Source organism: Hemiscyllium ocellatum, chromosome 34, assembly GCF_020745735.1.
Source record: "Hemiscyllium ocellatum isolate sHemOce1 chromosome 34, sHemOce1.pat.X.cur, whole genome shotgun sequence".
Classification (NCBI taxonomy): Eukaryota; Metazoa; Chordata; class Chondrichthyes; order Orectolobiformes; family Hemiscylliidae; genus Hemiscyllium; species Hemiscyllium ocellatum.
In genome coordinates, this window is record NC_083434.1 from 31,221,104 (window position 1) to 31,236,439 (window position 15,336).

Genomic DNA, 15,336 nt, shown 5'->3' on the forward strand with positions numbered 1-15,336 from the left:
GGGGATTGGAATGGGGGAGGGAGGAGAGTTGGTGTGAGAAGTGGGCTGGAAGATTTGTACGTCACCTCACTTCTACAAACTGTACGTGGGTGGGCCAGAACACAGCGGCAACTGGTGTTTCACCGAGAGACGCCGAGACTTCAATTGGATATTGTCGCCTCGGAGGGAGGGGCTGAGAGCAGGGGGGTGGGAGGTGGGAGAGAGAGAGAGAGAGAGAGAATCGGGAGGGGGGGGGGGTGGTGGAGGTGGGAGAAAAACGCTGCGTAAAACTCTTGTCAAGTGACGAATGTCCAAAAAGTTCAGAAGTTTTTTTTACTTACCCAATTCAGTCTGCCACCCTGCAGAAAGGACGTTTTGGGGGCAGATGTGAAAACGGGGTTGGGAGAATAAGCGTGGATTGCTCTCTCTCTCTCTCGCTGGCCTTTTTTCCTGTGTCGGTATTTCGGCGTGAAGTTTTTTTTTAAGGGGGGGTTGGTTGTTGCGGTGGTGAGGAGCTGGAGTGCAACACCACGAAGCCGGGAGACTTCTAACATTTCTTCTGAAAGTGATTGTGTGCAGTTTGGGTGTGTTTTTTTTTGTTTTTTTATTATTATTTGGTGGCTCTGTGGGAAGGCAGCGATGCAAGCTCGCTACCCGGTGTCGAGTCCGAACTCTCTCGGAGTGGTGCCCTACCTCAGCGAGCAGAATTACTACCGGCCCGGCCCGGGATACACCGGGATGCCGGCACCGATGGGAATGTACCCGCACACTGCTCACGAACAGTACGCGGCGGGGATGGCTCGATCCTACGGACACTACACCCCTCCTCCTCAACCCAAGGATATGGTGAAGCCTCCTTACAGCTACATCGCCCTCATTACCATGGCCATTCAGAACGCACCCGACAAGAAGATCACCCTGAACGGGATCTACCAGTTTATTATGGAGCGCTTCCCCTTCTACAGGGAGAACAAGCAGGGCTGGCAGAACAGCATCCGCCACAACTTGTCCCTTAATGAGTGCTTCGTGAAGGTGCCCCGGGATGACAAGAAGCCGGGCAAGGGCAGCTACTGGACCCTGGACCCGGACTCTTACAACATGTTCGAGAACGGCAGCTTCCTCAGGAGACGGAGGCGCTTCAAGAAGAAAGACGCGGTGCGGGAGAAGGAGGAGAAGGAACGGCAGGGCAAGGACACCGCGGGACGGCAGCAGCAGCAGCAGCCGGCGGCCGCTGCAGACGCCGACAAACACGCGGTGAGGATCCCGGAGATCAAGACCGAGAACGGGGCCCCGTCCCCGCCCCCGCCGCCCCTGGCCGCTCCCCCTGCCCTGAGCATGGTGCCCAAGATTGAGAGCCCGGAGCCCAGCAGCGGGCAGAGTCACAGCAGCGGCGGCAGCAGCAGCAGCAGCCCGTCCAGCCGCTCCCTCAGCCTGGATAGTCATGAGCACCAGCCCTTCACGGTGGAGAACATGGTGCCCTCCCTCAGAGGGTCCCCGCACGCCGCTGGCGAACTCAGCGCGGCTTCCCGGACGGGGATCAGCCCCTCGCTGTCCCTCAGCTACGCGTCCAGCCAGTCGTCCGTGTACAGCTCCTCCTGCAGCCACAGCCTCAGCTCGGCCGGTGCAGGCACCTACCACTGCAACATGAACCTGTACTCCGGGGAGAGGGCCGCTCACATAGGGGCCAGCGGCGTGGACGAGGCGTTGCCCGAGTACTCAATCCCCCCGAGCAGCAGCAGCAGCAGCACCGCCGCCCCTTCCCTGAGCCACGGTCTCAGCAACGGCCAGGAGGTGGCCGGGAGCGGGCCGGGTCGCCTCGCCTCCTGGTACCTCAACCAGGCCGGTGACCTGAGCCACCTGACTTGCAGCGCTTACTCCGGGCAGCAGCAGAACATCCACACGGTGCGGGAAATGTTCGAAGCTCAGCGGATCGGCCTCAGCAACTCCGCCGTCAGTTCGGCGCACGCCAGTGGGAATAGCAGTTGTCAGATGTCGTTCCCCCCAGCCCAGACACTTTACCGCACCTCAGGTTCGTTTGTGTATGACTGCAGCAAGTACTGACACCAAAAAAAACAAACACACGAGAGAGAGCGTTTACACACTGTAATTTTTATCTTTTAGAATACAAGCAACAACAGCCCGTGTTTATATATCTGTCTCATTTGTGTAGATAAAAAAAAACCCACAAAACCAATTTGAAATTTGGTTAACAGAACAGTGTTACTCCAAAAGAAACGTAAGTTGCTTTTATTTTGCAAAAAAGTGTTTAAAAAAATGAAAAAAAGTTTGTGTGTCAAATCTACTAGAGTTCACGGCGAGCTAACTCGGATTTGTTATAAGCTGTCGGATAGTAATTTATTTTCAGTGTAGTAGAATATTATTTTTAAATATGGACCAAACTCCCCGAAAGTGTTCTGGTGCTGACTCTCCCCCTTCTCCCGACCCCCATCCCGAATCTTTAACGTTAATGTTTTGTTGTTATTGTTACCCTCCAGTATAAAGGTTGACTGTATAACGCGATTTGATGTCCTCCTTTTATTGAAAATGTTCCGAAGGCATTGCATTGTTTGTTTCTTCATAAATGACAATTCGCTCCGTCTGTTGGAAACTCAAAGGGGTCTTCCGTGTGCCTGGGAGGCCTCTCTGTAAAATTCGGTGCTTATTCAGAGACACAAGAGAGTGGTACGTCTGAGGGGGAAAAAAAATTGCTGGCAGGCACAAACTAACTCACCAGCCGAACGAATGGGATTGAATTAGTGTGTCATCTCGAATCTCAAAAACTCTTATCTTTGCCCCCACCCTCTTCCTCCCCCCATTGTTATCTGGTCCACACGTCAAAGGGAGCGCCGCGTCTGCCCAGTCCGAACAAACGTTTGTCATTTCGGATAAAAACCAGTCCTTATCGACTTGGTTTATCTAAAGACAACAATTAGCCTCTAATTGCAATTGCTCTTTTACTCGATTGCAGTAATTTGGTAGCAATCAGGCATTGATTTAAGAACACAGCGGCCACTTTCCTTTTATAAAAAGAACTAACACCATCAAACTCAGACCATCATATCTCAATAAATCCTGCCATTTGTTTTGTGTGAAGTGACGGTCAAAACTGACTCCTTCCCCACTCTCTGGTGAAGATGGCATTTCTTCATATTTTATCCTGCGGAGTAATGCGGCATGTTTGTTGATTGTGTTGCAAATGCTCCGGAGAAGCACCAATTCTGACATTATTTCTCTCTCGTGTTTGTCAATCTGCTTGCTGCATTTTTGTTTCTAAAATAAGAGGTACCGCCGATTATTGTGACAGCAGCTTTTGAGAACTTGCCTGCTGCTATAAGGAGTTCACTGTTTAACAGCTGGCCCGGTTGAGGTGTAACTCTGGCTTCAGGAAGGTTTATGGGCTGTGTACGAGGTGTCTCTTCGCGTTGAAGGGTCTTGCTTATCGGTAGCTGTTTAAGTCACACTGTTTTTCCAACAAACAAACTCGGGAAACAAACGGAGGCAGCTTTGTTGCCGGCCTAGGCCGGTTGGATTCAAATGAATGTAACTGTCTCCTCCGCTTTGTTCACGGTGGCTGCTGCCTTGATAAAAAAGTAAAATTACATTCAGATGGAATCAGGAGAAGTTAAATGACACTCAAAACCGTTTTAACACAACTTTTTAAAGATTAAGGTTTCTTCCTTTACATTTTGTCCCCTTTGAAATTATTGATAATATCTTAAGATTTGGGTTTTTTTTGGTCTTTTTTTTAAAAAAAACTTGAAGTGCAATCACGTAGGGCCTTAGAAAGAATCCCTGGGAAAGGCCACTCTAATTAAGATTAAGCTGAAAGCGTTTTGAAACTGATGAAGATCTGCTCCTGGCCTGCAAAAAGATACTGCCTAGAATTTCGAAGCAGGAGCACAAACTGCAGTTTAAAAAAATAAAGATAAGGTCAGCTATTAAACAGAGGGAGACACTGCCGTTTGGCATTAAAATAACTATCATGTTAAGTTGGAAGTACTTATCACATTAATGTCTTAGCTTTAAATTATATTTGGGAATATTTGCTTAACTCCTCGCTGCAAACAAGAGGAGACCATTACATTAACCAACAGGCCTCCCATACAATACACAAGAGCATTGGCAGCGGTAAGATTTATAGAGCGCATATTATACCTTATTAGGGCTGGTTGAGTGTTGACTAGACATTTAAAGGAGAAATCCTGGGAGACAATTTCATCGTCCCGGGAAACCTACGCTATTAAACAAGTGTATGATATGATCTTCACTTATTAAAGACCACCAGGCAACATTGTGTAAAAAAACACATGAAAGCGTGAGCCACGTTTAGCTTTTTGTTAAAAAACATCTGAATGGGTCAACAAAAAAAATGGCCGCCTTTTTAACATGGCAATTAATTTGCTTGAACTAACGTGATTGAGGTCAGTGGGAGAGGGCTGTGTAATGTGCTCACTTTGGGCTAATCGAGTTATATTAGACAAGGGGCCTTCTGTGATTAACTGTTTACACACCATTCCTATAGTTTGTTTTGAACACACACGTGTGTTTAAGAGCTGGGGGTTAGGTGTAGAGTTCGAATAGGTTTCATTCCTGACATTTTGAAGGGGCCAGGATCGACTCCATTCTGAAACTGTTAACGGAGAGGCACCCGCACCCCACTTTGAATTCAATCATGATTTCGTTCGTTCATATTTTTAAAAGTTGTCTACCCGAGCCACAAAGTAACTGACGTGAGCAGAGGGGTGCTTGATTTGGGTATGCAGGGATATAGAGGGGCACTTCCCGCTCACAATAGAGAATCCCTCGGGACGGTCGAAACTGATTGCATTGGTCGCTACACAGGAACCCAATGCTGACTGTGTTTATAAGCAAAGCAAACTTATTTAGTTTTTAAAAGCCTCAAAATTTAATCCACGCTTTTCCAATTTGCCATCTGCCCGAGATAAGGTTTCCGCTGTAAATGTAGTTCAGTTTATTGCAACAATATTTGAGAAGATTAAAGTATAACGGGTAGGCTTCTAGTTTTTTTTAAAAGAGACTCACCTAAGGTACGCCATTTCGAATATTTAATTTACAAATGTTTTTCAAAACGTATGCCTGGCAAAGAATGGGAGATAACAAATCAGAATAAAACCGCAAGGGATCTCTAAACCAGTTTTGTTCATTTTATTGAGATGATCTCATTGAACATATAAGATCCTGAGGGAACTTGACGAAGGTGAATGCTGAAAGAGTGTTTTAGGGGACACGGGTGAAAAATAAGAAGGTATCCCATTCAAGAAGAATATGAGGGGAATATCTTTCCTCAGAGGATCCTGAGTCTGGAATTCTCTTTCACAAGGACAGTTGAATACTTTTAAGGCTGTGCAGATGGGTGTAGGTACGACTATGAAGCAAACAGGAAAGTGGAGTTTAGGCCAAGATCAGGTCAGCCATGATCTTACTGAATGGCCGACTAGACCCGAGGGCCCGAATGGCCTACTCCTGCTCTTTATCTTTATTGGCATGTTTGCACATGTATAAGATAATGGAGAACATGGTTCACCAACTTTTAATCAGAAGCTAAGTCCTGATATTGGGATGACTAATTTATGGAATATGTCAACTGAATTTGTATACTAGAAATTTCCAGTACGTCAATGAACATGTAACCTATTGTAATGAACATGTGACCTATTGTATTAGCGGGTTATGGAAAAGCAGGAGTTCTGCAAGCAAATATCTAATCAGTGCCTTGGTCGAATTGTTTTCTTTTTCTCTAGAAGTGATACATTCATGAGTTTCTTGATTTCGGTCTCAGTAATGATAACAAGTTAATATAACTACTCATAACAGGTGAACCGGTGATTGGTTAGGAAGATGTAAAATTCAAACGCGTGGTCACTGGAATAGTATCCTGGACATCTCTGAGGATAATTTGGGAGGAACTGAGAACATTGGACACTAGGAGAAATGTGAAGTGAGGACGCTGTTGTAAATTTAACAGAATTATGGCGATACAAAACGTAATTCTAATCCTGCTTTCCTAAAACGGTGGGGTTATACTGACCAGGTGCTGTTTATGTCTGATGTCTGATCTGAGTTTCAAAGATGTAGCTACTTGTATAACAATGATAACGATTCGTCCAAATTGTATGACAATTGATGTAGGATTAAGACTAGTTTTGAGAAATTGGACCTAAGCACATATATATTGGCAGAAGTACAATAGAATATAATAATTTACAATATCGACACAATAATAGATACTGTGGAACAATAATAGATACTGTGGAAATTCAATACAAGATGAGAAGAGTTCTATTTCTGGATATTCGCAAATTGCTGCTAAAAATCATGTTGCTCTTTTCATTCTAAGATATTTTATATTCACTCCGATTCTAATTCAGTCTGCATATAATAATATCCAAGTCGTTTCAAATCACAAGCTCACATAATATGTGCTTGTCTATGGTTCGTGAACAGGCATTTGTGAAAATGTATGTCTACGTGTCCATTTATCAGATATTTAACAATATTATGGAGGTTTGTAGATAACCACCCCGGTAGTTAAACCGTGAACGTCAATATCAGCTGGGATACTTGATAAATACTTCGCAAAGTAAAACTGACAAGATAACGTAGCAAAGAGTTGGGTAGAGACTTCAGGAGTGGGAAGTACTCTGTACCACCCTACCTCGTAGATGACTGTATATAGGTATCGGGTGTAAATATGGAACTACTTAGTCATTTGTGGTTTTAATGATATAAATATGGATATAGACAAAACTCACCATAGGTTACACGGATTTTATAATACTTTACGTGTAACACCTCGCATCGTTATTTTTTATGATTGTGATTGGTCTTGTCTGAATAGATTTGACTGAACAACCTCTCAAATACTAAACGAATGGATTAATTATGGGGAAATATCACCGTCAAAAGACATTGTAGAATCCGGTTTGGTTTTGGCTACATCATCTTCTTTCATCTTCAAACTCGGCATGAGAAATCGTTCTCTATCGAGTTAACCGAATTCCTAATTTTTCGATACACGGGGGATTTTTAAATATAAAAGTCACACCTTATGGATTCTGGCCTCAACAAAGAAAAAAAACTTCAGGAATATATTCGTTAAAGCGAAGGCAGTAGGATTTTTAAAAAAAATAATCTAGGACCACAATTGCCTGAGTGACATTTAATTCTTCCTTCTATTTGCACACTTCCTGTACATTGTTGGGTGCTTAGTCCAGACGTCTAATTTAATCAATACATGTTCACTCTCACCTAACAGAATTTGATCGCACTATATGGTGTAACATCAAATATGAAAAAAATGAGGAAAATGTAAATAAATGATGCATAATAAAGCAGCCAGGGCCTGTACAAACGTTAAGATATATAATGTATATATTTAGATTTTATCACGCCGAATATTTTAAAATGTCTTTATTATACAGCATATAAGTTCGAATAGCTTTTGTTAACACGTTAAATTAAAATCTTCACCTAAAGATAGAAAGAAACATTCCTGATTAATGTAGGTTTTAATATGGTTTTAAAACATTCGTTTCGATTCATTCTATACATTATTGCACGGAATGATTCTGTTTATTTCATTTTAAAGTTAATTAAAGGGATATCTTCATGCACCCCAACTTGTATAAACATATGGATGCATACTTGTGTGTTCACGCTTAGATTTTCAGTTTCCAACTTTAATTATAAAACCATTAATTCTTCCCTGGCCCAATAAACAAACGTCGCGTTAGCAAGAAGATTGATCGTTTTCATGCAACTAAATCTGACCAGTCCAGGAAGAAATAAAATTCAATCAGTGTGCCGAATCATTTTTCATGAGACGGAGAAAGTACAGAGCGAAACGTAGCCAGAGGCCAGTGCTCGGGGATGTCAGTGTAGTAATCCCAAACATTAGACTTTGGCGAGGGACTTTCAATCTGTGAATATTGTGCCGTGAATATTCGCTGTCTCTTTGGTTTCAAAGTTCCGAACTGTTATCAAGTTGCGTGCAGTCCTTTGAACTGGCGGGATAATTCAAATGTGGTACTGGCCGAAATTAGAAAGCTCAATGGTGATTATTTTGCTACGCACAGAACTGTTTGGAATATTATGGGTCTCGAACAATCCCACAGCCGTTTGCCAATGAGTCCCATACCTTGTGAAGGAATTGATTTTGAACAAAACGAAACAGCTATACAGAGATTCAAATTTCCAGGCGTCTGTGCTTGGATGTTTGGATATAAAATGACGGGAATGGCAGTGATCAGTGATCAGAGCTCAGCACCTCGTGTTTGAATGTCTTTTTAGGTAGTTTGCGGTGCTAGGTCAGAATAGACTGTCCCGTGCATTTTTTTTGTTGTTGCTGTATACTCGGTGATGTGTTCCATATTGTGCGGAACTGAACTCCGTTTGCATGCGTCTGATTTCAGACTATTTTGGGTGAAGGGGTCAAGTCTTTACTTTCGATTTTAAGCGGATTCAGTTGGCTGCCGCCGCACTAACTTTCGCTCCCTTTCTAAGCCAAGCGTCAGAGTAAACTCACGCTGAAAAACTTCAGGTCAGAGCTGATTATAGGGTTGGGTGGCCGACAATTTTTTTTCCCTAAATAAACACAGCTTGATTCAACCTGGGTGGCAAAAATGGACCAATTTTTACAAACGCTTTCGGAGAAGCGGGGCGGGGGGTGGGTAGTGGGAGGGGGTTGTTCAGAGCGGGAAAACAAAGCAAGACGGTACTGCCTGGGTATTCTGTGATCCTAAAACAGATCTGCAGCCTTCCACACTCCGAACGAAGATAACAGGGAGCGCCAGCGAACAGACCAACACAACGAGTTCAGCAGCGAGCTGAATACGCTGGCAAGTTTGTAAAGCGACCCACATCTATCATCCGGACCCAATCAGGCCAAAATTACCCATTATTACCAGCAACTCGCTTTTCCCCGAGTGTGAGGTGGATTTGGGAGGGTGGGGGGGAGAGGGGTTCAATAACGTGTGAAATAGTCTCAAGATCATTTGTAAATGTCAATTCGTGGCGGCAATGTGAGGCTGAGATGCAGGTCTCGAAGGTAAAATAGGTTGTCCAGTTTGTAGGCTACCTGCGTCCGTTTAATGTGGGCCGAGATGAAAAGTACAAATGATAAAGATACACATTTTCCCCTTGCCTTGGCCTCCACTTGTCTGAGCTCAGATTGTATTTCAAGCCTTGGCTCAAAAGCTTTTCTTTATCTTTCATTTGCTTTAAAAAAAAACTGCCCTCTTTTCTTTTAATTAATTTAAAATGCTCAAGGGTATCATTTTCAGATTGTCCCCACACCATCGAGAATAAGGGATGACAGGCAGATTGTGGTGTTTTTCTTTTCAAATAAATTATAGCACCCCGGGAAAATTTCTCTATCAGTATTTTCCGGGGACAGTCGACTAGGCCATCTCTCCCCACACACCCCTTACTTTATAATTACTGAAATATAACATTTTGATTTAGGGGCATAGGGAAGTTGACATTTTATTAAACCTCATTTTATCTTCCAGTTCCTTCACAATATAAGGGTGGTGGGGACAGTATAGCGAAGTGTTTGCACAGATGCAGTAATAGCTCATTCCGGAGTCTGGGCGCAATATTCCGCATGGAGGTACTTTTTTTTTCCCATTGTTCTGTGAGAAGGGTGGGGAAATACTTGAAAACTAAAAACTGCACGAATTCACAGTTCAGTCGAGATAAGAATCACAAAGGTGTTGGCGGCCCGCTCTCTCACTCGCTACCTTTCCTGAGCACTACCAAAGCGACGCCAAAACAGGATCCCGAAAACTTCGAAACAATTGTCTTGAAGATTTTGATGGGTTTTCTGTTTTGGAATCTAACAAGTTGTAATCACTGTGTCCCGTGCAGCGGTTCCTTCAAGGCTGCTCGCTTGGGACAGGAGAACTGGCCTCCAGACCAGTTAGCAACTTTGAATCTTGTAGGAAATTCTCTCAGGCTTTCCTCACGTTCCCATCAAATCGGGAGCACAAGTGAAACCATGGATTTGCCTCATTCCGTGGGGGGGGAAAATTGAATTAAAAAAAACACACGTTGACCTGCCAGGACAATGTTAAAAGATTGCCGACAGTTTTAGGCACGTTTCTTAACTTAGTCATATATTGTACCGAATGCGAACACTTGCAGTGGAAATGAGCTTAGAACAGTGATGATGGATCTTTACAGAGAAAAAAACACACAAGGCCAAAACGTAGTGATTAGGCCTTTTGTTACTGACAATGGTGGCACTTGATGACATGAAGCTCAATGTGAAGGCAGACCTAAGAAGCTCACTGGTACCAATTGTACAAATCCACAGAATAATCAGTGTAGAATCAGTGGGAGAAAGAAAACTTCTGCAGCTGTACAGGGCCCTGGTGAGACCACACCTGGAGTACTGCGTGCAGTTCTGGTCTCCAAATTTGAGGAAAGACATTCTGGCTATTGAGGGAGTGCAGCGTAGGTTCACGAGGTCAATTCCTGGGATGGCGGGACTATCTTACGCTGAAAGACTGGAGCGACTGGGCTTGTATACCCTTGGGTTTAGAAGACATAGAGGGGATCTGATGGAGACATATAAGGAATGGACACTCTTGGAGGCAGGAAATATGTTTCCGCTGATGGATGAGTGCCGAACCAAAGGACACAGCTTAAAAATAAGGGGTAGGCCATTTAGGACAGAGATGAGGAGAAACTTCTTCACCCAGAGAGTGGTGGCTGTGTGGAATGCTCTGCCCCAGAGGGCAGTGGAGGCCCAGTCTCTAGATTCATTTAAGAAAGAGTTGGATAGAGCTCTCAAGGATAGTGGAATCAAGGGTTATGGAGATAAGGCAGGAACAGGATACTGATTGAGGATGATCAGCCATGGTCATATTGAATGGTGGTGCAGGCTCGAAGGGCAGAATGGCCTACTCGTGCACTTATTGTCTATTGTCTATTGAGTTTGAAAAATTGCAGTCACTACTGGATACTGTCTGTTTAACCCCGTGAGAACTGCAGTAGCAGCCCTGGTCTGTATCAACAAATGCAATCGTTGAACGTTTCCCTTTCCCGGGCAACATAAAGCGAGTCGGGACACAAAATGTCCGGAACTCCTCAATATCAAACTTTAAAATGAGCTCGAAATCTCGTTTTTTAAAGCGAACACGCTAATTGAGAGCGTAGGTAGGCCTTTCGGCCCCTCAAGCTTGTTCCTCCATTCAATAAATTCGTGGCGGATCGGATTGTGGTCTAAATACCACCTTCCCGTCTATACCCAAAGGCTATCACGTTAGTTTAAAAAAAAGGTTTGCTGAAAACTGGAGGAATCGGCCAGTTTCAGCAAAGATGCATCAGCCGAACGGAACCACAAGATCTCAGAGCTTCCGGTTATGTCCCATCCCATCCCCATCAAAAAAAATGTTGAAACAAAATCAGAAATTGTGGAAAAACTCAGCATTTATGGAGATAAAGCAGAGTTAACGTTTCGGGTCCAGCAACCCTTATAGAGTCATAAAGTCATAGAAATGTACAGCATGGAAACAGACCCTTCGGTCCAAAGTATTATGAAATATCTTGATAGTTTGCATCGGAAATGTATTTATTCTTGAATGTGACTTTTTTTCAGTAAAAAATAAGTGTTGTTTAGGCCCAATGTTAGTTATCGCCAATGAAAGGGCATAACCAGAGTTGAGATGTCCTGGTATTGTTGGCCACGGTCAATGATCAATATGTTGGCTGGGCAAATGAGAAATCGCGAGGCCGTCCAGATGCAACTTTCCCACTGACTTCTTTCAAAGCTTCGAGGTTGGGTCTGCAAAGACCTGCCAATGCCACGAGCCATTCTACAAGGGCAAGCGCATGCCACAGACAGGATAACTACAATGAGGAATTGGAGGGTGCAGCACCTGGGCAGATTGAACACATTAAAGCGGCGCTGGATCTTTTGAAATTGCAGTCCACCTGTGCTCAATAACTAGACAGTATCATTGTCTCAACCTCAGAAATATTTGTTGTATTTACAGTAACGTTTCTTCAAAAGACAGCAATGGGACTTTTTTTGAAAAAAATGCAACTGTTCAATGTTCATGGATGAACTGAAGGCTCTGTGTGCAGTGTCCAGACTTTAAGACCTTTATTACAAACCCTTACAGGACAGTTGTCTGTGTTAAGCTTCAAAAGTAATTGCAGAGCATTTAATGAGCTAAATGATTACTCAAGCATTATAGCACCTAGAATAAAATCATAAGAGTCTTAAAGTGGTAACCAAATTACGGGCTTAATCCGAAACTACAATATTATTGTATATGTGTTGAGAATTGCAACAGATTTATATAGAGGCGAGTTCAGCTTTTCAATTGGGTGAAGTGGCAGCCGGTCTGTACAAATATGATTATTTGTAATAAGCACGCAGAAAGAGTTACCATTAAGACCCGATTGCTTAGTTTAAGAAATTATTAGTCCCAGTTTTCTAGGGGTAATATTCACATGATATACAAGTCCGTTACCACGGGATGCCTAGTTCAGTGCTTTTCGCGTGCACCCTGCAGCCTCACATCCCGATACCAAAATGTAATCTGTACGCGATTTTTCACAGTTCCGCAAGGTAAACTAATTTTAATTTTAATGCGGTGCTAATGCGTGGAACTTTCAGGGAAAAAACACACAAGGTAGTTTTTTTTTCATTTACGAAGATTCTGGGCATGTTAATTTTGATCACAATTTAACCAATTAAAATAAAAACTCCAGCAAAGCGCAGACATCAATGTAAACTGGTTTGGGACACGCACAATTGTGATCTATACTTTGCACACGAGTGCTGTTTTAATTATGAAAGCCCATGCGCTGAAATGAACTGTATCATGCGAAACAAAGCAGAGCTAATTGAAAAAAGTACTTATGTGAAAACAGTCCGTCAAGTAATGTGCAATGCCAACTGTTTACGATAATGGATTTGGTCATAAAAGTCTAAATGGAGAGAGATAATAGTAGCAGCGTGCGACCGTCGCCGGGAAGTTCACCCGATACTGACCAGTTGATGCGACTGCACCATTGTAGAGTTCAACTCGTGACATTTGGTCAGGATAGACCCTTTTTGGTCATCTGCCTTTCTCTTCACAGGTACGCACACAGTATTCGTTTCCATTATTCAACGTGTGACACACACTTAGCCATATCTATGTGTATGTCATAATAAGGTCACTCATCTGCCAGTGCACTCAACACTTTAAAAGTTAGCACCCAGTTTAAAACACAAACTCGCACCAGCCAGAGTTTTTACATAATGTGACAGTTCACTGGTTCCCATGAACTTCTACTTGAACTGCATTCGACGATGCAGCAATTGACAGGAAATTAACACCCAATACCAAATATACACGAACTTCCATTGATTGTATATATCGCTCAAAGGCGAAGTGTCTGTATTTCACTCGCCTTTCTCCCTTGAAGGATGGTATTTTAGGAAACAAAACAGCCATGGCACGGCTAATTTTATAATGCACAGCCGTTTCCCCCTGCCGCTGTGGCAAATCAATTCGTAATCGGAAATATGGTGTTTATCCGCAAATCTGGAATTTTTCGCAAGTCCCGATTATAAAGTGAGCTAATAGCGAAGAGAGTGAAACTACAGCATTATGCAAGCAGTGTTGCGAGGTTCTTACTGCACTGTTGCAAGAAACATTCCAATAAAATCCACCAGTTTGATGGGGAATATGACTCGCAATTTCCAAACCATTGGTTTTTCATGAAGTTAATTCGCCTAATTCACCGTAGCTTTTTATTATTGCCAAGTATCTGAACGAATTTCCGCGTTACAAGGCTAGGAGTGGGGTGTTCTCACTTTATTACCGTTAACAAACTTTCCAATCCTAAAGCAAAGTTTTCACCGTGTGTGTGCGCGCGCGAAAGGTTGGAATGTTCACTAAGAAAATGCTTGGTGTGAATTGAGTTGGGAGCAATTTTGCACAGAACGAAATATCATCCAGCCGATGACAAGTTTGCGCCCTTTCCGCGCTGTGTTTTTCTTCAAAGAAGCCCAGAGTTTGGGAATCGGACGTGGAAAAATGATGGAGATTCCCCTGAAAAAAAAACCCAGCAATGAATGCTCGCTGTCAGGAATTCAATGACCATTTATCTGCCTGTTCTTCAAAGCTTTTGGCAAACCGTTGGAACAAGAAACAACTAGGGGAAAAAAAGTAAGTAGCGTTCAAAGAATTGCAAGAGTGTAATGTGCACCATTGAAATAAAATCTACAGTAATACCCACTTTAAAAAAAAGAATAATATACGTGTTCTCTGCGGACAAGGCTTCCTTTCACCAGCTGAGGGCAACTGTGGTCAGTCAGGATTTGAGGCTGGATCTGTTTCCCAGGCAGTATAGTGCACAAATCGAACAACCATATAAGTTTTCTTTTATAAACTGTATGCCTGCACTCAATGGTTTTTGATTTGACAGTCAAACCCATAATTAGATGCATTCATTTATGAAACAATCTGGATTTTCTACATTTTAAGCTACAAAGGTTTGAGAACTTTTGTGTTTTTTAAGTTCTGGGGCGGTGGGGGGTTGGGGAGGGGAGCGTTGCCTGCACCTGTATCAATCCTGCTGTAAGCGGGTATCTTTTTCCTTTCCCAGACTTTGGCGATGCCTACTCACATATGTTCTCAATTAAACTCAATAAGGCCCACTGTCTGACTGCTGGGAACTGTGGCGTGTTATAAGGTGTTCTGTTAATGCACCAAATCAACCGAAACTCCAAGAAGAAGAAAACGCGCGGTGTATTTTCGATACATCAAACACAGTGCTCCAGTCGCCGCCAATAATTATAATTTTTTACCGTCCACCGGGCGGTTGAACGCCAGGAAAATGGACCGGTCATTTGTTTCCGCAAACTTCAAACGGGGCTGGTGTTTAAGATGGGGTAACGTTAATGGGAATATGTCTGCGCTTTTTATTGTAGAGCCACCCTCTGCTTCATTATAATCAAATTGCACTAAATGACATTCTTCTTAAAATAACGGGCGAGCACACCATGTTCTCACTGCACCAGCCGGAACTCGCCTGGGTGGTTTCTTACATTTAAATCATTGCAACACTTGCCCTTGGAATTCTTCCACTGCCCAATGGCTAAAGTGGATTTGTAACCATTGCCCGTGCAATCAGCAAACGAAATAAGGAAAGCCTTTCTTTATGCAGGAGTTAGACTAAAATACGTCCCATAACCAGTGCCCAAATCCTGTATCCACACACGCTTTACATCATTGCCCATCTTTGTTCGTGAAACCGCACTGACTCCATTCACTGTGATTGACCTGAGAAACAAACTATACCCAAACAATGATTTTAAAAGTTCAACTGAAC

At 43.2% G+C, this 15,336-nt stretch overlaps 1 protein-coding gene across 1 annotated transcript; it reads left to right on the forward strand.

The window, feature by feature from the left end:
* Positions 1 to 255: 255 nt before the first annotated feature.
* Positions 256 to 2,499, forward strand: LOC132832183 (forkhead box C1-A-like). The gene has a single exon (XM_060849941.1). The coding sequence runs from the start codon at positions 619 to 621 to the stop codon at positions 2,038 to 2,040; it is 1,422 nt and encodes a 473-aa protein (XP_060705924.1). The 5' UTR covers positions 256 to 618; the 3' UTR covers positions 2,041 to 2,499.
* Positions 2,500 to 15,336: the final 12,837 nt, after the last annotated feature.